The sequence below is a fragment of the Barbatula barbatula genome (assembly GCF_947034865.1).
Source record: "Barbatula barbatula genome assembly, chromosome: 8".
NCBI classification, from domain to species: domain Eukaryota; kingdom Metazoa; phylum Chordata; class Actinopteri; order Cypriniformes; family Nemacheilidae; genus Barbatula; species Barbatula barbatula.
In genome coordinates this window covers 16,845,109-16,870,510 of record NC_136771.1, presented here as the reverse complement: position 1 = coordinate 16,870,510, position 25,402 = coordinate 16,845,109, and the positions used below count along the sequence as shown (strand labels likewise).

General features: G+C 36.5%; 2 protein-coding genes across 2 annotated transcripts; both read right to left on the bottom strand.

The window, feature by feature from the left end:
* Positions 1 to 508: 508 nt before the first annotated feature.
* LOC306897915 (histo-blood group ABO system transferase 2-like) lies at positions 509 to 14,432 on the bottom strand. The gene is made up of 9 exons (XM_079463049.1): positions 14,286 to 14,432; positions 9,753 to 9,788; positions 9,341 to 9,379; positions 4,903 to 4,947; positions 4,035 to 4,076; positions 2,615 to 2,659; positions 2,018 to 2,050; positions 1,804 to 1,938; positions 509 to 1,648 (listed from the first exon to the last, which is right to left on the bottom strand). The coding sequence occupies exons 1-9, from the start codon at positions 14,336 to 14,338 to the stop codon at positions 958 to 960; spliced, it is 1,119 nt and encodes a 372-aa protein (XP_079319175.1). The 5' UTR covers positions 14,339 to 14,432; the 3' UTR covers positions 509 to 957.
* A 5,545-nt stretch (positions 14,433 to 19,977) lies between these two features.
* cars2 (cysteinyl-tRNA synthetase 2, mitochondrial) lies at positions 19,978 to 25,158 on the bottom strand. Its single transcript, XM_079463048.1, has 15 exons — positions 24,512 to 25,158; positions 24,390 to 24,440; positions 24,172 to 24,289; positions 23,734 to 23,805; positions 23,550 to 23,655; positions 23,393 to 23,473; positions 22,974 to 23,103; positions 22,553 to 22,686; positions 22,323 to 22,390; positions 22,177 to 22,243; positions 21,926 to 22,064; positions 21,670 to 21,793; positions 21,400 to 21,495; positions 20,609 to 20,833; positions 19,978 to 20,409 (listed from the first exon to the last, which is right to left on the bottom strand). The coding sequence occupies exons 1-15, from the start codon at positions 24,754 to 24,756 to the stop codon at positions 20,344 to 20,346; spliced, it is 1,722 nt and encodes a 573-aa protein (XP_079319174.1). The 5' UTR covers positions 24,757 to 25,158; the 3' UTR covers positions 19,978 to 20,343.
* Positions 25,159 to 25,402: the final 244 nt, after the last annotated feature.

Genomic DNA, 25,402 nt, shown 5'->3' with positions numbered 1-25,402 from the left:
GCTAGCAACAATTATCTAAAAAGGAGCTTTAAAAAAAAACACATTCAACTAAAGTCATGTGAGTGCTTATGGCTGACATTTCATTTTATTAAAAAACAATAATCATAATGATCTTATGTATGCTTCCTCTATAAACGGTGTGCAATGTACCCACAGGCTGTGCAGTGAATAAAAGTAAACAAGTCATTTAAAAGAAACCATGATTAGGCACACGTCTGAGTTGTGGTGATTTGAGAACTGTTGAGACCGATCTTTGAGAAGGTTATTAGTATAGAAAGAAATTACTAATAGACAATATAACTCATTTAATAATGCAAATTAATTAAGTATCTCCAGCTTTGGAATTCCACAAAATGTTTGTTTGTTTACATGCATTTAGTATTGTAAAGACCATATTCAGTATTTTCCAGTCTGTACGTATTTTACCATAGATCAGCTGTAACTTTTCCTGGACACCCAGAGCCCCGCCAGACCAAACAACTCAAAACATGACATAAATCATTTGTTTGATTCAAAACAACTTTTACAACTTTATTTGTCACTCATTTCTTAAACAACTTTATGAGGATAAAAATGTACAGATGACACCTGACTGATTAACATTATCCTCCCCCATTGACCTATTAGCTCAGTAAACCTTCTTATATTTAATTTCATTGTGTCTTGTTCATCTTATGTTTATTGCCTTGTTTTGTCATGTGTGGTTTTTACGTATAAAACATATCAGAAATCAAAATCTTATAATCGATGATGCAAGAAATTATTTCTAATTTATATGTTTTTCTGTAAACTTTTTTGCAAATTCCTCTTTTAAATCCGGCCAGGTTTCATGCCCTGTTGCTGTTCGCTTGACTTCAAAGTTATTTTTATTTTCCCTGAGTATTACCTTATGGCACATCTGAGTACTGCATGGACGCAACACGTAAATGCAGGTGAATATTGCCATTGGTAACGTTGCTATACGTTTGGGCGAACCTCTTTCATATTTTTAGCTACACTAGTGAAACGAATGATTTTCACTTCATTTGTCCTGGCACTAATATCTCGCCACAGATACTCGGGAGAGAGCAGCTTGCTGGGTTTGTTGTAAAGAAAATACTTGTTCAAGTGAGACTCGTCGTGCCATAGAGCCTCGATGGATTTAGCACGATCAATACTCTGCTTCTCATTGCAGGTTTTGGTCAGCTTATGCACTTCCTGCACCGAGCCACCAAACGCACCACCGGCATAATAAAAATCACCTTCATCAGCCGGAATAAATGCTTCTGACTCTGGTTTACGTTCATATGTGAATTTTTCCCTTGGATAATTATAGAACCACGGATGAATCACTGCTACCAGATGACTTAAAGCCTCAGCACTCCAGCGGGCATAGAACTTCGCATCCACATCGAAGCAGAAAATGTAGTCAGCCTTATTGTCCAATTCACTCTTAGTTAGTTTTTCCAATGCTGCCATCCTGCCCATGCTGATGTCCTGCCACCTATTCGCACTCGGTACCTTCCGGACTATCAGCTTACGTTCTTCACCAAGCTTTACATTAGGGATAGCTTCTGGTTGATCTGTAAATAAGTAATAATGCACTCGATATCCAACAAAATAATGCACTTCAGCTGACTCCAGAAAGTCTTTCAAAAATATTACGTATCTGGAAAAGAAAGAGAGCGCTCAATTTAGAGTTTGTTCCTGGAAACACAAAAAGTGTCACTCTAAGACAAATTTGTTTTGGACCTTTTGTTGTAACATTTGTAACAATTTATGCTTTGTCCAAATTATGCTTTGATCGTATATACTGTAACTCACTTTCCCACAGCAAAAACAGTAGTCGCTATGGTGAGGTTCTTTTGTTTGTATACGTCATCGATCAGTGTAGGATCAAAGGTTCCCTCCCAAACAATTGGTGCCAACCATGTTGATACAGTAGCAATATCTCTTCGACTGATTTAAAAAAAATAGCACTGTAATCATTTACCATGGCATTTCAATTGAATGTGTACTGCTACATTTTAATACATACGCATCCAGGGCACTGGGCTGTTTGTAGTGCAGCCTGTAAAAAGATCAAACAGAGTAGAAGTTATTACCATAGTTTATAGACTTAGACGTTGAGATCAATAAAGGTTTTGCTTAAAGGTCCGGTCAGCAATTAGGGACAAGGTTGCGAATTGTCTTCCAACCGCACAGGCCACCCCTCCCCCTGCCTTTCGAATTACTCAAGGGGACTTGCGTTGTATGTAGATAGAAGTAACTCATTTTAAGGTAATATACATAAAGTTTTATTGTGTAAGCTCTTTATACACTGAAGGCAAAGCTATGTATATTATGTTACATTTCTATCTTGAATTGTAGTCTTCTTAAAAGACATCTTAAATAATAACGTAATTGTAACATGACACTATGATACTATAACTACCATGCGCACTAACAGCACAAATAGTGTTTGCTTATTGGTCTACAGTATTTGTGAAGCCTATTGCCTTGCTCTGTCCTCTAGCAGTTTTACAGTGCTTCTAAAAGCAAGGCTGCTTGTGCTTCAGTTTTAAAATTGTCTTCTTAAAACTGGTTATTTTCATAGTTTGTCAATAATGTATTATGTTGATGTAATTGTACACACCCAGCCGATGAGTGTAATCCCAAGTCGTCATGCTTCTTCTCTGTCCTGAAAATAAAAAAATGTTTATCATACATACTATAATCATGTGGCATCTGAGCAACTGGTCCAAAACCACTTCCGGTTTGATTTCATTAAATTGTACATAATTATATCTTAAAGATATTCATTTTAACACTTTCATTCGGATGTTAATGTTCTGTTGGTTGTATTCTGTTCAAATGTTTGTGTAGTGTTAAAAAACAAAAACAAGAAGTTCTACTGGACCAGTATTGTTTATGTGTGCCGAAGTGGTCCATAAGCATTTGTGAACTGACAACAATAGCTGTTAGCAGAATATTCTGAAATGATGTGCAAGCCTTCGTATTCAGAACCAGAGAAACATTTCTGTTGTTTATTGGCCAGATTTACTAACAGGGGCAAACACGATTTTTGGTGTTAAAGGGGAATTTCACCCAAAATTCAACTTTGTGTGATTTTTATTCCTCCACATGACGTTAAACATGCTTAGAGAACTTCCGGTGACTTCGGAGCACAAATGGAGATATTTAGGTGACAACCGAGAGATTTCCAGGCCTCCTCAAAGACACCATTGTGTCAGTTTTTGCCAAGGTCCAGAAAAGTACTAAAGCCATCGTTGATCCATCCGTGCATAGTGGCGAGAATGCTTTATGTGCAAAAAAAACTAAAATACCGACCTAAATCGAAATACTCTCCTCTGTCTTGTCAGTGTATGCTATCATATTGGCTGAAAACGAAAAATACAGCATTCGTCATCTGAATATATGACACGACTGTGTCATCTGCCGGAAGAACAAGCCTCAAGTGTCAATATGGATATTTCTCTTAAACAAATTCGCTTCAGAAGACCTTTGTTAAGACCAAAAAGCTGTGTTGAGCAGGATCGATGGATGAACTTTTACACTCCCATTCTACCGCTTGGAAACTAAACGTTACGTGGTATTATAACTCTGACTGGATTATTCTTCCAGAAGAAAGTCATATTCAGGATACATTGAGGGTGAGTAAAACATTGGAAATTTTAATTTGGTAGTGAAATATCCCTTTAAAGCACTGATGTGCCCCTTGTCAATAAATCGGCAACAAATATTTTCACTTCAGCGTTTTTTTTATTCCGCTTTGACGCTACTTTGCCCTGTTAACGTAGGTAAATCTGTCCCTTTGTGTGAATCTTTTACAGAATACCTATATGTGAGCGCATACGTTTTTTAGTTTCTTCCCCACAACCCTTCAAAACTAATAACAGGGTCATCTGAGAATTGGGAGTCATCTTGACCAGTTGAGTTGAATATTACCTGGAAAGCCAGGTCAAGTGTAACTAAAGATATTCTGGTGAATATATTGTGATAGTTTCTTTATCAGACTAATAAAAAATGTTGTGTATGTGAGTAGTTGGACAAACCCAGGCGAGGAATATGGTCCCAAGTCATGCTTTTCCTCTGTCCTGAAAATAAAAGAATGCTTATCATATATGACCCTGGATCACAAAACCAGTCTTAAGTAGTATGGCAATATTTGTGGCAAAAGGCTAAGGTCTTAATTTGGACAACATTAAAGGCTATAAAGGATTTTCTCTGTATTTTACTTTTTTGCACGCTCAGATTCAAGAGTTTTAAATAATTATATATCGGTCAACTATTGTCCCACCCGAACAAACCATATATCCAGCTTATTTATTCAGCTTTTGGATGATGTATAAATCTCAATTTTGAAAAATTGACACATATTTAGTTGTCACATATTGTGATCATGTAGCATTTACAGTAGGTATATTTTACTCTTTCTATATTAACATGTGTACACAGACAACAATAGCTGTCATAAGCAGAAACTTATATTCTAAAATTGCATATGTGTCTACATATTCCGAAGCAGACGATGATTAAACCTCCTGAAACATAGGCTAGGGTGCTAGTTAGTAAACATTATCAGGTGCAAACACAGGGTAACACTTTACAATAAGGGTCCATGATAGTTTGCCAATAGTTTATGATGTGGTTGATTTTTTAGGAATATGTAGATGTAATCTCTATCTTAATATCATTGATCCGTACAAAGCAATGGAAATCTTTTTACGTTTTATTGGGAATTTCTGTCCCACCTTGAAATTCACTTCCTAAGCTCTGTCCCCCCACATTCCTCCTCATTTTAAGCCCAGTATATATATATAGGACCTATAGGCTAAACTTAACTTGAGATAAAAATCTGTCCCTATATTTATATTTTAGACGAATTAGACATCTTGTGTATGTTGATGTAATTGTACACACCCAGGCGATGAGTGTAATCCCAAGTCGTCATGCTTCTTCTCTGTCCTGATAATAAAAAAATCTTTATCATACATACTATAATCATGTGGCATCTGAGCAACTGGTCCAAAACCACTTCCGGTTTGATTTCATTAAATTGTACATAATTATATCTTAAAGATAATCATTTTAACACTTTAATTCGGATGTTAATGTTCTGTTGGTTGTATTCTGTTCAAATGTTTGTGTAGTGTTAAAAAACAAAAACAGGAAGTTCTACTGGACCAGTATTGTTTATGTGTCCCGAAGTGGTCCATAAGCATTTGTGAACTGACAACAATAGCTGTTAGCAGAATATGCTGAAATTATGTGTAAGCCTTCGTATTCAGAACCAGAGAAACATTTCTGATGTTTATAGGCCAGATTTACTAACAGCCACATATGTGTCTATTCCGAAGCAGTCTATTCCGAAGCAGACGATGATGAAACCTCCTGAATCATAGGCTAGGGTGCTATTTAGTAAACATTATCAGGTGCAAACACAGGGTACCACCTTACATTAAGGGTCCTTGAATAATCATGTACTAATATGTAAATTAATACTTACTTCCACATGAATCAATGAAGAAATGGAGTAATCAAGAATTAATAAAGGGCTATCCTTAGCTAATACTGGAGTCATGAGGATTCATGTGGTAATACTGCCCAGGAATACTTACCTGGAAGTAAAATTTAGCAAATCGACCCTTAAATAAAGAACAAGAAGTTCTTCTGAGGACTTGTAATGAGTACTTTTGTAATATTTAATAGGAATTACCATAAACTGCTGGATTAATGGTGGTCCTCAGATTCCACATTTTCACCATTTTATTGCGAGTGGGGCAATCACATAAACAGTGGATTGTGTGTGACTATGCATATACTGTATGTACCAAATTACCAACAATGTGATATTGCTATTTTGAATGATTTTATGCAGTTTTTCCTTTAACATGCCACTTCATTAAATACAAATACAGGCTAGTTCCTGATCTGTACTTCTTTATTTACTTCCTTAAATCGTCTAGGTCAGAGGTCGGCAAGTCATTTTGTCATCGGGCCAAAAAAACTAAGGACAATCGAAGGATAATTTAAGAAATTAATTGCATAACCTTTTATGTTTTGCTTATAGTCAATGTTTTCTTGTACAGCTGCTTTGTAACAATGAAAACTGTAAAAAGCACTATATAAATAAAGCTGAATTGACTTGACTAGAATGCAAATCTTTTTGGTTCATTGTCTTAAGCCCATACCATTGTTAGAACGCTTTATCAGATAAAAGTATTAAACCTGGAACTAACTTACTCTTAGGGGAAACATCACATAAACATTAACCTGATCTCTCTCTCATTTAAAAACACAACCATCTTTCACACCGTTGTGTGAGAGCAGCAGGTTGTCATGCCAGCATGATGATAACACCTTTTATGGCAGGGTGAGTGGAGGATAGATAGACAGAGACAGATATACAAGAACAAAATCGTAAAACACAAGTGTCAACAAGACTGACACACTATGAAAAACAACCTAATTTGGTTGACATGACTTGCCTGGGGGCAAATCACACTTTGCAGATCCCCAAAGTCTCAAACACTAATTTGCCAGATAAAAAGTCATAAAACAAAGAAGAAAGAAAGAAACAAATCACTCTTAGAATATACATCACCTAAACATTTACTTTGTCTCTCTCTAATTTACAAAAACAAACGAATTTCACATCATGCAGCCTAGTAGAAAATCAGCCAGGCTAAAAGCAAAGTGCTTAGTTAGGGTGTGGGGGGAGCTAGCCCCCTGTAGGAAGGGAGACCATAGGATCCCCAACAACCATAACAAATAAATGTATTTAAAATTGACAGGCCATAAAAGAACCATTTGAGTGACAGGTTGACAGACCTTTGACAGGAGGGTCATAAATCAATCAACATTTTGACACATAATATATGATTCTAATACTAATGTTAAAGGAAAAAACTGCATAAAATCATTCAAAATATCAATATCACATTGTTGGTAATTTAGTACATTCATGCATAGAGACACCACTGTTTATGTGATTGCCTCACTCTCAATAAAATGGGGAAAATTTGTAATCGGAGGACCACCACAAATTCAGCAGTGTGACAGATGTTATTTCTATATAGGGGGCAATTCTCAATATTAACTAGGTGCCATTAGCATGCTTATTATTGGCATATTGGCTGTTCATTAGTACTTATAACGCACATATTCTGCATGACCATACTAAACTTCCCCTAATCCAACCCAATACCTTAACCTAACAACTCATTTACTAACTATTAATTAGCAACAAATTAAGAGTTTATTGGGGGGAAAGTTGTAGTTAAGGGTTTGTTAATAGCGATAATTGCCCCCTATACTGAAGTGTGACCAAAAGTAATAAAAGTGTGATGAAATTGCACATGTTAATTTATATTAAATAAATTGCTAAGTTTTACTTCCAGGTGTTAATTAATACATTAACTATCAAACATGTACTAACATGTAGTTAACCTGGGCAGTATTAACACATGAATGCTCTTGATATCAAAAATACTGGTTTTTACAAGTAAGAATTGCATTTCTGATAACAGAAATAAGATTCTTGACGTGTAAGAAATTCATTATTGATATGTGAAATTGAAATTGAATGGCAGTCTATAGTGATATTTAACTAGTAAAAACTCAATTATAGATATCAAGAATTAAGATTTTTACTAGTGAAAATGTAATAACTGATATCAAATATAGCAATTGTTATTAGTAGAAATTATATTCTTGATGTCGAGAATTATAATTTTTCCTTGTAAAAATAAGAAATGTATATCCTGAAAATGATAAAAAGCTAATTCGGCTTGCCATACATGACTTCAGTATCAGCTAAGGATAGCCCTTTATTAATTCTTGATTACTCCATTTCTTCATTCATCATTAGTTCATGTGGATTTAAGTATAAATTTAGATATTAGTACATGATTATTCAAGGATCCTTTTTGTAAAGTGGTACCCCCACACAGAAATGTCAATCACACTTTGGTAATTTTGCTTTCCGCGTGGGCTGTAAAAATGAAGAGTAGAAGAGAACAATATTATTATTCACTTTAATATTTTTGCCTCCATGGCATTTAAGTTTTAGTGCCACATCGTGTTGATCTTTACTGTATGTCATTTCATGGTGAATTTTCATTGGCTAACACCAGTGTTAGGAAGTAACTAGTTACATGTAAAGGTGTTACGTAATTTAATAACATTTACATTTATTCATTTAGCAGACGCTTTTATCCAAAGCGACTTACAAGTAGTTTTTTACAGTGGCACATTACTGCAGAGCAATCAGGGGTAAGGTGTCTTGCTCAAGGGCGCTTCAGCCATGACCTGCTGGTACTGAGATTAGAACCTGCAACCTTCTGATAACAAGCTATAACCACTAGGCCACAGCTGAATTACAAAATAAAAGTAACTAATTTCTTACAGTAAAAAACTATATTACTTTGCAACACACATTACGTCTGCCAATCACATCAATTCACACTGCAACTGAATGTTATGACACGTCTAATTTGACATCATGGTGAGCAAAATGATGGCAATCCATTGCTGGAAAATAAAAAATTATTTTATACAGAATCTGATAAAGGCAGAAATCTATTAAAATGATTTAATACTTGATGAAGTATTTTTGCAGCTATGTAACTTAATCTTTGTTTATTTAATACAAATTAAAAGTTTGTTGTATTGTGAGTCTAAATAAAAGTAAAGCCTTTAGTCTAGAATGATGTTGATGTAATCGTTTATGTGGAAAAAAAATGCTGCACTACTTTTAGTACATGCAATATAAAATACTGTCTAAATAGACTGCGTGTTTTCATAAAGTTTAGAAAACCACTAGTCCCAATGGCAGATGAGCAAAAGAGTTAATATCAAGCCATGAGTATATAGAACATTGTAAATAAAGTAGTGAAAAGTGGTGAAGCCTTAATAAAAGCAAACCTATGATAATTTATATATTTGTCTCGTTCTTTATATCTTAAAGAAAAGTATAGACTAATAAGACATTTTGAGTGCATGTTGGTGTAGTTGTACACATCCAGGTGATGAGTGCAATATCAAGTCTTCATGCTTTTCCGCTGTTCTGAAATTTAAATAATATTTTATGATCTTTTAAAGCATATATATATGGTGTGTGTGTGTGTGCATGAGGTTGTTTTTGTTTTATTCTATCCTATAATAACCACTCAAAACTAATAACATAGTGTCATCACTGTTTCGTCTTGACAGGTGCAGTTTAATATTACTTATAAATGAAATATTAATATGCCTTATTAGTAACATAATATGTATGTACTTTATGTCCCTTTACACACCTCACACATAAAGTCAGACTAATAAGAAGCTTTGTGTATGTTAGTGTAGTTGTACACACCCAGGTGTTGAGTTCAAGTCTTCATGCCTCCTCTCTGTCCTGATTAATAAATTATTTTTTATCACATGTATTGGGGCAACAAAGTATTTCACTGTATTTGTTTATATGGTACAATGACAATAATAAAATAATGCATTTGTGTATGCCTACATATAAAGAACCCGAGAAACATTTAAGAAATAATGTATTTTACAGTATACTTTTTATATATATATATATATATATATATGTGTGTTTGCATGGTTGCAAGGTTGTATGTGTGTATTTATGAGCACATATTTAATGCTGTCTGTTTGTTGTGGTCTGCAACTAAAAATTGTAATCAATTCACCACAGTTTCATAGCCATTTTTACAGTTTTACCTATTGCATAATGTATGTGTGTTCTGCACATATAGCTCTGTGAAACTTACCTCAGCCAATTGGAGGAGTAGCCCAGAAAAAATAGCCTGGAAGAAAAGACAGAATTTTATATTAAATTAGTGCACACAGTATAAAATGCAAACCTACAGTCACTTGAAACTAGTGACAGGGAAATGCATTTTAGCTTGTGTTCATTTCAGCATACACTAACTTAATCAAGTTTTACTCTTAATCTGTTGGTCTAAATTAACTTACAATGAGCTGACCTGACCATTTGCATACCATTTCCTAATGTAAACAAGGCGTAGGGCCTCTTCTCTTCGCATTATACATGCTACCTCTAGGACACGGAGTTCACTGTTATAGTGGTGATACGCAACTTTATATTTCCTCAAAGCCTCATGAAACACAGCAGTTCCATCGAATAATGGAATGCATAGTCGATATTAAATACTGGATGAGTAACCATTTTTTAGTACTGAACTCGGACAAAACTGAAGTGTTACTTATTGGACCGAAAACCGGCATACATAACAACCAACAATACCGCTTAACTATTGACGGATGTTCCACAAAACCCTCATCTTCAGCAAAGAATCTTGGTGTTTTTTTAAGTAATCTGTCATTTGAGAGCCACGTCGCCAACACCTGTAGAAATTGCGTTTTTCCATTTTAATAATATATGTAAACTACGTCAGATGCTGTCACTATTGGATGCAGAGAAGTTAGTTCATGCCTTTATGACATCAAGACTAGATTACTGTTATGCACTATTAGGTGGTTGCCCTGCAGGCTTAGAACAAAATCTCCAACTGGTCCAAAACACGGCAGCTCGAGTTCTTACACGTAAAAAAAAAGTACATGAGCATGTTAGCCATGTTCTGCACTGGTTACCTATAAAGCATCAGATTAACTGTAAAATCTTGCTTTTTATTTACAAAGCACTACATGGTTTAGCTCCTCACTACTTGAGTGAACTTCTCTCGAATTACAGTCCTTCACGTGAACTATGCTCTCAGGCTTCTGGTCAGTAATTCCTAGAATTTCTAAATCGTGCGCAGGTGGAGTTATGATTGTGGAAGAGAACCCAAGCGCAGGCAGACACAGGGATGAAGGTGTTAACAAAAGGACTTTAATAATAATAACAAGAACAAAAACACCCTCGATGGGGGAAAACACTAACAAAACTAAGATGCAAAACTGAAAACAAAGACTTCCCACAAGGGGGGCAAAAAGAAACAACTAGGACTACCAAACAAGGAACTTTGAAACCATACATGAACTAGGAACACTACATACAAGGCAGGAAACATGTACGGGAAACAGGTACAAGTATGACGAATCAGGAACAAGACAATAGACATGAGGGCATCTTATAGGAAAACTAACAAAAGGAGATAACAATGGGCAGGTGTGGGTAATGAGACACAGGAGGCAAGCAATACTAGGAACGAGAGGGGCGGGGCCAATGACGAGACTGGAGAGAACACATATTATGTCCTGATTGACCATAATATGTTTCTCTCCACATAAAACACGTGGGTCTGTCATGATTCTGCCCCTAGACCAGAAAACCGGGATGCAGAAACACTCTTTTAAAGAGTCAGTTTAAATCTAGACTAAAGACGCATTTTTTTAATCTTGCATACACTACTCTATCACAATATAAATCCTCTAGGGTTTATGTTGCATTAGTTAGATCAACTGGGACCAGGAACACTTCCAATAACATTTGATGTACTTGTTGCATCAAAGAGTGTGCAGAACAGTACTCTACTCTCAGCCAGTCTTGTGGTCTTTACCAAAGCGAGCAGGATGCAGTTCATGCCCAGACCTGATGGTCAGGGGCGCCCCTAAGCTATAAACTCTGGCAACCTCATGGCCACCCAAAGTAGCTGTTTCACTGCCCCTCCCCCTCTCCCATTGCGTCGGTCTTTGACTGCTCAGTCAGTTCAAGTGCAAGAAGCAGGACTGACTGATTTGATCACAAAACTCAGGAGAGCATCTATTCTTCACTTTGCCGGTTATTAGGTGGTACTTGGAACAACAAATTTTATTAAAGGTGGTAGTTGATCTGAAAAGTTTGAGAACCACTGTTAAAAATAATGGCTTCCCATTCAATTACTTAGTGACCATAGATAACACTTGGTATTAGTCAGAGCTATTGCCTAAAAAGTAAACTTATTTGAAATAATTGTAATGGTTATGTGGGGGTGACATGTTTTTGTTTTGTAGTTTTAGTTGTTGTCCTTGTCCATGGTTTTTGTCCTAATTGTCTCAGTGTTCCAAGGTGTGCCTTGTTGATCTTTGGTCCTTGTGTGTATATATACACTGCAGTGTTTCATGTTGCAGGTGTTGGTTATTAAATGGAATGTGAGTTGCTTTGTCATGTTTTCTGTTTATTATTTTATGTCATTCACTGTTTTTAAAGACTTTTATCTGCACTTAGATCCTTCTCCAACTTTCATGTTTTGGGCAACGTCGTTACAGAATAGCCAACCACAAAAATGGCAGGTCGTGATTATCTTTTGAAATAGGATGGCCGCTCCATTGAGGATTATGTGGGTGGGGGATGTTCTAAAAACATCAAGCCCGATGCGTCCTCTAGTATTTTCGACCAATCTGAGTGCCCGCTTTCTTCGGAGTCCATTGTGCCACATGTTTCGTTTCTGTGGTGGCAGCATTTATCTTGAAACTCTGTACATTTACATGTAGTCATTTAGCAGACGCTTTTATCCAAAGTGACTTACAGAGAGTTCAGGTAGAAATAAGCGATATGTCATACAGAATCAATAGTCCTCCACTTTACCGAGGAAGATGTTCAGATTAAAGGTAAATTAAGAAAACACAGATTAAAGTGTATAAATTAAAATGCTGAATCTTTTGACAGAAAACACTCTTTTCAAATCGGTATTTTAGTTATGTGACGTAATTACTGTTTACTGGTGCAGAGATTATCGGTTAATGGCTAATGTTACGTAGCAGTACTTTTACACTACTATGGAGTGTTAGTAAAATATAATTAAAAAGCACATTTTGCAATTCCAAATCTGTGCCGGAACAATGATGCCTTTAGCAGATGGCCTGTAATGCCATGTTTTTGAAAGATGTGATATTGTTTGTTATCAGTATATTAAAGTATGTTCAACACTCTTACAGTGTAATTGAGTTGCAACTGAATATAATTAAAACGCCTTTAAAGTTGTGAATTCTGTATTTCAAAACGTAGAGTAGATTTTTGTACTAGCGTATACTCTGGAATATAGTTAAATTTTTGCACAATTTTTTTTATTTAAAAACAAACATCATTACGGCAAGCAGCAGGTATCCGACTTGATGGCTTCATTTTCAACTCCTCCCTCATGGCAATTCTGGCCAAACGGTCTGTGTAGAGGCAAGTCAAACACACCTTTAAACTAAGACGAGCGTATGGCAAAGACTGAGAAGATTACTGCTGCGAATACAACCAAATCAAGACACTTTGTAAGGGCATTATTGGACCCCTTTCATTTTTCCACAGTAGAAGCAGCACTATTATCCTTTTTATTTTTTAATGAATTCGTTTACTGTTATTTAATCAAGACTAGATTGGCAGGTTACGTGTCAAGACAGCAGTGCAAGTTTTACTACTATAATTACAGTTTTCTGTTAACACCAAATTAGTTTACTGCTATTATGGCTAATACTCGATGTGCGGAAATGAAATTAAGTTTAGTGAAGGTTCAGAAGGAGTCTGATCATATGATCCTGTCAAACATTTTCCAAGCCGCCTACATTTCTCTTACAACAGCTCTTCCGGCATCCCTTCAAAACCCCAACTCTTCCAGTTAGGTAAATAATTTTTTGTCTAAATCAGTAGGCTAGCTCTGAGCTTGATCCATAGCTTCTAAGACGGCAAGAAAAATTAGTTTACCATTCTTTTTGTTTATAGCCATTATTGCGCTAAGCCTGGATGGTCATGTAAACTGTAAAAAGCTCTTGTTCTTCACTGTAGTATACATTTTTGTTACTTTTTTTATTTTAAGTTCAGGCCAGGTGATATTTCTTTAAAATATATTTTTGCTTATTTATTGCTTATTTAATGTGTTTAATTAAGTAAAACATATTAACACTTAAAAGATATGTTACATGTACAAAAAAACGTATTGTGATGTGTCGCAAATGAAGTGATGTAAAAATTGCTGAAATGACTCATAATGCCAAGCTGGTTGTATTTAAAATTTTAAGAAACACAAGAAAATATCTGTATTATTATGACATGGGGTTATAATAATGTGATTCAAATATTGTTGTTTTTGCAGAAGAAAGCATTAAATAGACAAAACGTAGCTTCCTGAGACCAGTCTCTCAATCAGTCATCGAGACAGTTTACGTACACGTTTTTTGTTGACTTAGTTATTAAGTTATTAATATTGGGACTAAAATACAGTCAACTAAAATCACATGAATATCTACCAAACAGCATCATCGCTAACACAGCATCATATAGAAATACAATCTACAAACAAAGGTATAACAAGAAACATCCCATCAACACGCATGAGTGAATCTGCTACATATTATTTTAAATTAAAATTACATACCCAATTAGTGTCATGCCACCAAATAAATAAAGGAAATTATGACGAATCAGCATAATTGTTGGATCTCGTTCCTGTCTTAACTTGATGTCTGAACTGAAGGATAAAGAGTTTGAGTACAGGGGCGGGCTTTGTAACAACAGAAATTTAAAAGTCAAATAGAGTTGTGCATGCTCTGTGTAACAAAATCAAAAGAAACCAGACCTGTATGGCAGACCTCTTGTCCACAGATGATTATTCCCTAACTCAGGGGTTCTCCTGGCTTTTTTTGGCCAGGTACCCCTTACAGCTATCTTTTTTCCAAGGACCCCCTCATAACTAAGACAGTGATGAAGTATATGCTGTCTACAATTACTCTTAAATGCCATTGGGCTTTACTGCATTGTACTTTTCACCCCAATTCACCATTTCAGACCTGTTATAAAAGAAACACATTACAATTTAAATCACATTAATACCACTTATACTTGCAAACAGTGGGTCATCATTAACACCTTAAGGAATTCATCTTAAAAGCTTTCATAAATCAACAGTAGCAAGACTGTCATATAGCTCTTTTAAATACAAATGTATTCTCCCTCAATTTGTTCAAACCTGTTTTGTATAAAGCACCCGCTAGAACCAATAAAAATGATTTGACCATATCCTTTCACTATGAACCCATCAAGATATGCATGATTGAATTGTCCAAGGTCTCCAGGAAAAAACAAGATCAGGATCAAAGAAGAGAAGCCGCCACGCATACTCATTTGAAACATAAAATCCCTGGCGGCGGCATATAAAAATACATATGACAGGTCCGTAGCCAGCCAGTTGAAAGGGGAGGTTCTTTTTTTTCAAAAAGTGGACCTTTTTGCAGTTTTCTCCTTTTGTATTTAATTATGAGGTTCAAATACTTCATTTTGGTGACCTTTTATGCACTAATTTCTGCTGGATTAGCTTGTCTTCTGGTATCTTAACCAGCACGCTTTTGGATGCACCTAAAATATTTATTGCATTGTTGTCAAATTGCTTCCTCATGTAACACTTTTGTCAGTCCATACACAGTTCATAAGTTTAAAGACCACACTAACAACAGAATAGAGTTAATGAACTTTACTGAAATATTAATAATAATTCTTCTCATCATCATTTCTTGACTGTCAATGCCTCTCTGTTATGTTTTATTATTACGCTACGTTTATATGGCTATTATATTGTAGACCAGGGGTCCCCAAACCTTTTTCTGCAAGGGCCACATAATTCTCCCTGTCTTGGGCCACATGTCTTCTCCCTGTAATGGGGGGCCGGGTCGGTTTGTAACAGAAAATTACATGGGCCGAAGGTACTACTTGAATTTGTCACGAAACAGGTAGGTGAGAGAAGACCCCAAGCACAGGCAGCAATAAGGGGTAACAGGGATTTTAATAAAGTAAAACAGAAAACCTGCGAGGGGGTAAAATCCAGGGGATAACAAAGACAGCAAAAAACAGGAACGAAAAACTCACGGAGGGTAACAGAACAGGAGCGTAACAGAACAGGAGCGTAACAGAACAGGAGCGTAACAGAACAGGAGCGTAACAGAACAGGAGCGTAACAGAACAGGAGCGTAACAGAACAGGAGCGTAACAGAACAGGAGCGTAACAGAACAGGAGCGTAACAGAACAGGAGCGTAACAGAACAGGAGCGTAACAGAACAGGAGCGTAACAGAACAGGAGCGTAACAGAACAGGAGCGTAACAGAACAGGAGCGTAACAGAACAGGAGCGTAACAGAACAGGAGCGTAACAGAACAGGAGCGTAACAGAACAGGAGCGTAACAGAACAGGAGCGTAACAGAACAGGAGCGTAACAGAACAGGAGCGTAACAGAACAGGAGCGTAACAGAACAGGAGCGTAACAGAACAGGAGCGTAACAGAACAGGAGCGTAACAGAACAGGAGCGTAACAGAACAGGAGCGTAACAGAACAGGAGCGTAACAGAACAGGGTGCTAATGCTGGGACACAGCATAGGGACAAATCCTCAATAGAGCAGTTACACAGCGCACCATGATGTACGAGAAGGTACGAGAAACAAACGAGCACAGGACAGAGAATACAAGGGAATTAAATAGGGAGACGAACAAAGGAGATAACGATGGGCAGGTGTGGGTAATGAGACACAGGAGGAAAGCTATACTAGAAACGAGAGGGGCGGGGCCAAATTATGAGACAGGAGAGAACGCATATTATGTCCTGATTGACAATAATATGTTTACCTCCACATAAAACACGTGGGTCTGTCATGATTCTGCCTCTAGACCAGAAAATCAAGACAAGAGAAGGCAGAATCATGACAGAATTATCGTGGAGATTTAATTATGATTTGAAATGTATTTATTATGCCTCCTAATGGTATAATAGTTTATTAATAGTTTAGTGCTACTCAAATTCAAAACATATTTTCTCATGCATATTAATTAACCTTTCTCTTTCCCAACCACTTGGCCATTTTGTCTTCTCTTTGAAATGTTCCGATGGTTCGCGTGTCAGTTCTATCGCAATGGTACATTATGAATTTAACAAATTATTAGGCTATGTGAGTAGCTTAGAGAAATTTGGGTCTGAAAGCCAATATTCTGACAATAGAGCGAGCTCCTGATTGGTTAACGCTGCGCGAATTTTCGCCAAAGTTCAGATTTTTCAACTCGCGCGAATCACGCGAACGCTCAATTCGCGTCATTCGCGCAAATCGCGCCGCAAGTAGGTCATCGCATCTTTGCATTGCCTTAACATGTAAATCACTCGCGCTTACGCTACATTCGCGTTTGGTGTGAACACACTATAAGGCATTGTTCAGAGGGTCGGTTCCAATCTGTGGGCTGGCCACATACTATATATATATATAACCCCTCCCCCCGCATCATTCAGAGGCGATGCTTCACGTTGCTTTGAAAAGTGTATTGCGAGAACTCTCTCTGTCTGCGCACGCACACACACGCGTCCTGCAATAATAATCATATTAATTTGAAACCGCAACCCAGAAATTTGTCTCAAGCATTGATTAAAACAATGATGACAATAATCACATGAAAATCTGTAAGTCACTTTGGATAAAAGCGTCTGCCAAATGACTTGATGTAAATGAAAAAAACCCCGAGTTAAATTCTGGACCTTTGGCAGTGAGGGGGGGGGGGGTTCGTTCGAACCACCCGAACCCCCCCTGCCTACGGGCTTGTATGAACGTTTTATGCCGCTGGGATTGTATCGTTTCTTTCCTGACCAAGTTCACAGACGTGACTGCCTGCGTGTGGAGATTCGTTAGTCTGACGTGTCTGACTTGAGTCATTTTAAATAGCGCGTATATAAAAATAAAAGCTATTATTTAAATAGATTAAGTATTTTTTAGAAGTAGATAGAACTATTACATAGGCCTATATATTTAAAATCATTGAAGAATGTCAAGAAAATACCATTTAGGGCTGTGAAAAAACTAGTTTCACAATAGAAAAAGCTTAACATGTATTTTACAATTAGTTTAGTGCAAGCATGATAGAAAATATACGATAACAAAAAAAGTAAGGTCTAGAATAGACTGGATGCATACAATTATAAAACAAATATTCTATGCAATCTAGCAAGCTCATATAAACCAAGTGGTCAATACTGAAATGAAAGGAGGCCATATACTGTACATCTAAGGAAAATATATATTTTAGTCATTACAAAAGAACATTTAATTTCGATAAAATAGAGCTTTAATGTGCTGGCGAAAATAATTATGAAGAACTTAAAAAGTACTTGAATTTCACTTTCAAAACGTTTCAGCAAATCACATTTTGGATTTAAAATGACTTGCTTCTTTATTTTTCTTTTAGTGAACAAACTCCATCGCACACCTGCAGGTGATAGGTGCGTGGGATAACAAGACCATAGGTCGTATCAGCAGATAAGAAACTTGTAACTGTTTTGAATGACGTTTTTTCTACTATATGTTCTCAATATATTTTAGTGGCTATGAATCCTTGCTGTTTGTTGTAACTGTTTAGAATTACAATTTGATACTGTTCGATGACGACGTGTTGATTACGGGTGTTGTTAATGATGATGTTGGGATCTTTTGCTGAATGTTGTAACTATCACATATTGTAATTGTTTATGATGTGGTGGTAATTATGTACTCTCAATGAGCTTAATTCTTTACAGATGGAGCTCTGTTGATGTGTCATGTGTTTATTATAAAAGAGATGAATTTGAACATTTGTATATTCCTGATGAAGGTCGTGTGACCGAAACGTTGAGCCAAAAAATAAATATGTATTTTATTTGCAAGTTACGATAGTGTGCGGGAGTTTCTTATCTGCTAATTATTTTCTTAAACATATATTAAAATTCAATTTCCCCCTTTGCTCAAAACAAACGCTATATAACAAGAGTGTATTTTTTTCACGTATAGCACTATTTATTTAGTGAGTGCAAATAGTAAAATAAGTTGACCGCTGCAGCCTTTGTTTGAAGTGTTTGTTTAAACAACAAATACATTTTTAATTTATTTGAGTATGGAAAGCCGTTTGGCTCATATTTCGCCATCAACCAGACGCTGGTGTTTAGAAGACGGCGTTTAAGCGATTGTAAGATATTTGCACACTTCAGCCAGAGAACAGAGCTTAATTTCCCATGTAAATTCTGTCAGTCCTATATTGCAAGTCAGGCAAAAGATAATCAGAGGAAACCATATTTGTGTTTAAACTGTAACTAGACAAACAGTAGCAAAGACATGAAAAGCCAGAGCTACTTTGTTACCTTACCAGTCTATTTACAGGCTAGACCACTCCTTGACAATGACAACTTTGGAGATTCACCCAACATTCGATTTTTAAGAGCAACATCAGAAAATGTTCTTAGGGACATTTATGATGGTGACATGTACAAGGAGCTGTCATTTCTGCACAATAAGAACAACCTTAGGCTATGTGTTCAATTCAGGAAGTCCCTTATACAAAGCCTCGGGTACATCAGTCTGACCAATACAGCGGGCTATAAATGAAATATATGATACTCAGGATAGCTATGCTTATCCACAGATTTGTAGAGCAAGCAAAAAAACTGGTCACAGATGGGGTGGTGTGGTGGAACAAGATCACAAATTCATGGATAAAAACTAAACTGATAGCATTATGTTGTTGTGTGGAATAAAAGCCAGTTGATTAGGCTGTTTAATGCACGTTTTAAGGTATTATTACTTGTCTATACGTGACTCAAGGTCATATAGGACCCACATACATTGCATTATAAAATGACCAACAGATTACTCAGATCATTAGCATCAAGTCAGTTCGAGATAACAAAAGTTAATTCAAAACGAGGTGAGTCAGCGTTTAAACACTAAGCCACCTGAAGCTGCAGGCATCAGATGCTCTCCAATATTAGCTACTTTTACATCCAGATTAAAAACACAATTGTTTAGTCGTGCATTAGAGATCAAATTTTAACTTGGTGTCGGTTGAACCTCCTTGTAGACACAGCCCCTGATTGCAGGTTTCTGCTTTCCCTAAGATCTTGATTAGCTTCAGGTGTGTTTAATTGGAGCTAAACTCTGCAGGACCAAACCTGGGGACCCTTGGTCTAATCTGTTGAAGTTCCTTAACATTTGCCTTTTTAAAATACATTCTGATGGTTGGTTGTATTGCCCATAGTGTGAAAAAAAAACTAAGAACAAAGAGAAATCTCACCAGATATTTAAAGCTGTTGAAACTTTTATTCATGGTCATGAACATCCATGTAAGTGGTTCATGTAAAGGTCCCAGTGAGTCCACCTCAAGCTTAATATTTGCTTAAAACAATGACGAACCCAGACACAAGACCGATGACAGAATGCAAAAAATCTCAATTTAAGTTCCAAAGTAACACATACAGAACAGCTGAATATGTGTGCTATTTTGAGCCAAAAGCATTTTTTCTGTTCGATCAAAGCGTAGAACCACCTAAAACATTATATAATATTTTCTACAGTGTCTACAGTGTATAGTATTTACACAAGTAATACTAAAAGCATGTGTCCAAGTTCTAGAAATCAGTTTGGTCCATTTTAAGCAAGTGGTTTACACTTTTGTGTCTCCTCCTTCACGTGTTCTTGTGATTTCCCACGTGGAGTTTGTGCCTCTATCCTAAAATGAACAAAGGGAAAAACAATTTGTCAAGATGTCTGTGCATTTCTTAAAAGGGAGACAGTTTTGGATGCCATTATATGTTTTGAAAGAATAAAAATATGAGTGTACGTATTTAAATTATAATTTATCAGTCTCAGAGTAACATTTAGTCAATCAACTTTTAAATCTCTGCTGCACTTGTTCAAATAAAACTAACCTTAATGTGCACTCCAAAAGGTGCTAGATTATTCCGTAGAACATCACAGGCCTTAAGTAGGAGAACTCTATCTGGCCAAGGACGCCTGCTCTGAGTTGCAGTGTCACACTGGGCATCAAGAAGTGCTTGGTCTTCAACAGACAGAGCAAACTTGCGAACTTCACTCCGAAAATGCACCAACTCCTCCACTAAATTATTCAAAATGCCTGAAGAGTCATGGACTTCCTAAGAGAAACATGATGAAAGAATTGAATGTGTTTCAATGATATGAAAAAAGAAAATATGTTAATCAAAATTCTCAGACTTATTATAAAATATGTAATTGCTTTCAGGCACTCCTTATAAATAATTGTATATTGTAAATATTGTACTTAATTGTCTTAAGTAACAAAAGATTATATTAAGTTATAATATACAAATTCCTGTAATATAAACCGTCAATTTCTGCTCATATTGTTCCTAGGCCATCCAGTGTTTTTCCGATTTAACAATTTGTTTATCTCATTGTTCGGTTTCCCGTATAGGGATTAATACTAGTCCTAGACTTTGATAAACGGCTGTCTAAACTGAAAACTTCGGCTTGCACTGACATATCTTAAAATACACCAGTGCCAATGATGTCACAAAATACACAAAAGTAAAGTCGACAACATGGAATAATAAAAAAAGGTCCCAAACCTGTGCGCTATAACAGAAAAATCCAGTCTATGCTCATCTCTCTGTACATTCCATGTCAATGTAATAGTGAGGGAAAATATGACAAGGGTCAGCTTTTATGTTTCATTTCTCACCGTTCTGTTCAGCAAATCGACTCCAAAAACATCCATGATTTCCCTGACATATGACAACATGGCCCCGAATACAGCAGGACTCCTAGGACCATCAGTCTTTAAACACATAGACGTTAAATTTAGTCTGCTTTCTGAAGTTAAACTAGTATTTAATTCTAATAAAGTGACTGAATAATAAATATAAATTATTAACAAAGACTAAAAAGTTTTAGTTTTACACAATCAAAAGAATGTCTCAGAGGTCTCAGTGACCTACCCTAATCATGTTACCTTAGTGACAGGCTGAAGCTGACAGTTACCATGGTGAATAAGGCTCATGACAGCATCCAAAGCTTTTGGAGTGTCAAAGTCATCAGCGAGAGCGTGTCGAACACTGGCCTGTGTAGCAGACAACCTTGAGCAAAGAACAAAACAACAGTTTAGTTTCTACTTCAATACAGTTTTAGAATGAATCAGTTCTCATATTCACTTAACTCATTTCTCACACTATATACCAGACCCTGTGGATACAGTAGGTTGTCTTTACCTCTCCCAGAGCGTACCCTCCTCTACAGACTGGCACTGTAAGTAGCCCTTCATGTAGGCTTGTGCACTGTGGCTGAAGGAAGAGATGGTAGACAGGGTGGATCGGGCTTCATTCATGCTAGCATCACTGTATTCGATTCCTGGGAGAGCATACTCAAACATCAGAATAACTTATTTTTCGTTTTAAACACAATGGTGTAGTATAATTCACAACATAAGAAATGTAATAATGGTTTTGCATATTGCACATACCTGATCTGTATTTGGTCAGAAGGCAAAAAAGCCTAAACTCATTGGCCGTGTAAGAGGCCAGAAAATCCTACAAAATGTAATGAAGAGAGTTATTTTACATAATAAAATACTTTTCAGTTTTAACTTCATCTTTTATGTTCAGTTACCTTTATAGTTACATAATTCTTCAAGGATTTTGACATCTTCTCTGCACTTCCTTTCAAGTGAAGGTGCCCTTGAAAACATTTTTTTTATAGTTTTCTTTTCAAGGTATCATTAGATCACTACAAAATGTAATTATACATGTAATAATAACAATCAATGATGAATTAATTCTATTCATCATAAAACAAATAAACTTCCTTTTTTATCTTAGGCTGAAGACTGAGGGGATTACCTGAGTGCAGGAAGTAGTTTCCCCACTGTTCACACTGATGATAAGCCTCTGACTGAGCAATCTCATTCTCATGATGAGGAAAGGCGAGGTCAATCCCTCCCGAGTGGATGTCCAACTGCCTCCCAAATACTGAACTACAGAGAGATAGGAAAACAGTCTGTGTTAGTAATGGGGTAAGACTGTGATCAGGCTTGACATGCAGATTGCATTGTAAAAAGGTCAATCAAATTCCTCTATGTCTAAAAAAGAAAGACGTGCTACTGACTACACTTGTAAATGCAGTGAGCTTGCATTATATGATAATGGGTTTCCTTACACATAGTAAATGTTAAAATTGACAAAATTAAATAAGACACAACAGATAAAAGTAAAGAAAATATTCATAGAGGGGGAATAAAGAGATATTGGAAGGACAGAGTACCTAGCAATTGTAGAACATTCAATGTGCCACCCAGGTCTTCCTCTTCCCCAAGGTGACTCCCAGTAAGGTTCATGAGGTTTAGATGCTTTCCACAAGGCAAAGTCCCTTGCTTCATTTTTATCCTGCATCCCTTAAATAGAAGATACTGTAATTCAGTAAATTCATATGGCATGTTTCATAAAATGTCTTAAAAAATAGACACATGTTCATCGTATGCATTCAAAATAACAGAACGAAACAATAAAATCTGTGAAGTGTGTTTGGTGATTCAATTATGATGCATATTACATGGAGTGCATATTAACTATTCAATTAAAAAACACATCATCACTTTACTGACATGTACTAAATATTGTCTGTATTTAGTGTTAGAATTGTAGACAAGGATCATCAGAGATGAAAACACATCTGCACAATACCTGACTCTCCAACGACGCCCCCAAGGTTCACTAGCTTGCCATAACGGTTACCAATGGACTTTGTATCAAAGTAGACATTCCCTGTAGCAACATATATTGAATGTTCAATTTTGTTCTCCCATATAAAACATTGAAAGATTTGAAAAGAGATAAGCACCTTGACTTGTGACATAGGCGTGTCCATTTCCAATAATGCGCTCTATGAAAGTCACAATCAAAGATATGTTTTCGGTCACTCTCATGTAAACAGCCGGAGGAAGAACCTGTATAACAAATCTAACAAAAATTAGTTAAAGTATTGGTATTTTATACAAATGCACCCAGAAATTATTCAGATTTACCCCCAGAGCCTGCATGTCCTTCTTAAACTCTTCCTCATGCATTCTAGCAAGGACAGTGGGTGACACATTTTCCTGTGAAAGAAATGACACAAGAGACAATTAAATTATCCCAAACATTTTACAAAACCAGAAGTGTGTGTGTGTGTGTAAAAAACGATTTAAAACAGCTTCAAAAGAACGAAAAAAATAAAAATGTTGTAATTTATAAGTCCTCAAATCGTGTGTACAGTATCTTCTGTGGAACAGAAGAGATGTAGTAGTGGTTTTGTGTCCAAGTGCAACGGAAGTCAATGGGGACCAATGTTGTATGGTTACCAACGTTCTTCAAAATACCTTTTCGTGTGAGTCACACAGGTTTACAGTGACTTCATGGTGAGTAAATGAGGGACGCAATTTCATAGTGGTTGAACTACTTCTTTAATATCAGCTGGGATCTACCTCAAGGCTTCTCTGTATGATTTTATCATCAATGTCAGTGATGACCATGGCGTGGACTACGTTAATACCAAATATTCTGGACAAAATCCTTTGAAGAATGTCGAATCTGACATACGAACTACAAAAGACAGAGAGAAAATGATTGACAGCTTATCAAAAACACCTCAAACAAACTAGGCTTTTTTCAACATCCATGGATCGCAAGCAGACAAACTTACCAAGCATGACCGAGATGCGCCTGATCATAAACGGTGGGTCCACAGCTATACCTAAATAAAAACATGTTATTAATAAAACTGCAAAAATGGCGTTTAACGCGAGGGGTCACTGAGTGTCTTACCAGGTGGCAATTCGTTCTCGTGCCAAGACCAAAGTCTCTTTCTGTTTGGTAAGACTGTTGTACGTCTTTATACCGGTATCATAGCCCACTGGTTTGAGCCACTTCTTTTCCGCCGGGTTGTATACATTTCGGCTGGACACCAAGCACGTTTTTGCTATTTTATTTAGAATCACATGCCTGATTCTAAAGCCTGTATTTACTAAACTTGTGTTTGTAACGAATGTTTTAAAAACCCTCATTTTCATTTATAGAGTCGCATGTATGACACGAACGTAACACTATGTCAACGTTTAATACATTTTTGGATTGATGGCATATGATTGATCTGTATAAGCAGGTTCGAACAGGTGTTTATATCCTATCTTTCTCGATGTGTCTACGTAGCCTGTTTCATTTTTGCATCCTCACATGTCTCGTCCACTGCTGGCAAACTTCAGCTCAAGGACATCGCGCTGTTTCACGTGCACGCGAAGTACCTAGTCGCTCTTAGATGTAGGGGAAATCACTTTAAAATGCTCTATTTTTTTGATTGATCCGCTTTCAATCGATCGTGATATCCACTGCACAAGTGTCAACAACACACACAGGTTATTTCAAGTACATGCCTTTTGCTTTGTTTTTCCCTTCACATCGGTTGACAGACCGGTAGCGCAACACATCCGCCATCTACTGGTATGGAGTGTAAAAGTGCATTAATGAATTCATCTTAATGTCAAGTATGCTTATGCACACAGCATTTTTTCTTGGTTACAGAAGCTTTCAAAGCACAGAAGACAAACACAATCGGACTGATGCCAATAGAAACAACGAAAAAATGAAAATAAATAAAATAAAAATACATGATCATGGAAAATGTAGTTCATTGACACACGGATGTAATAGGCCTAAAGA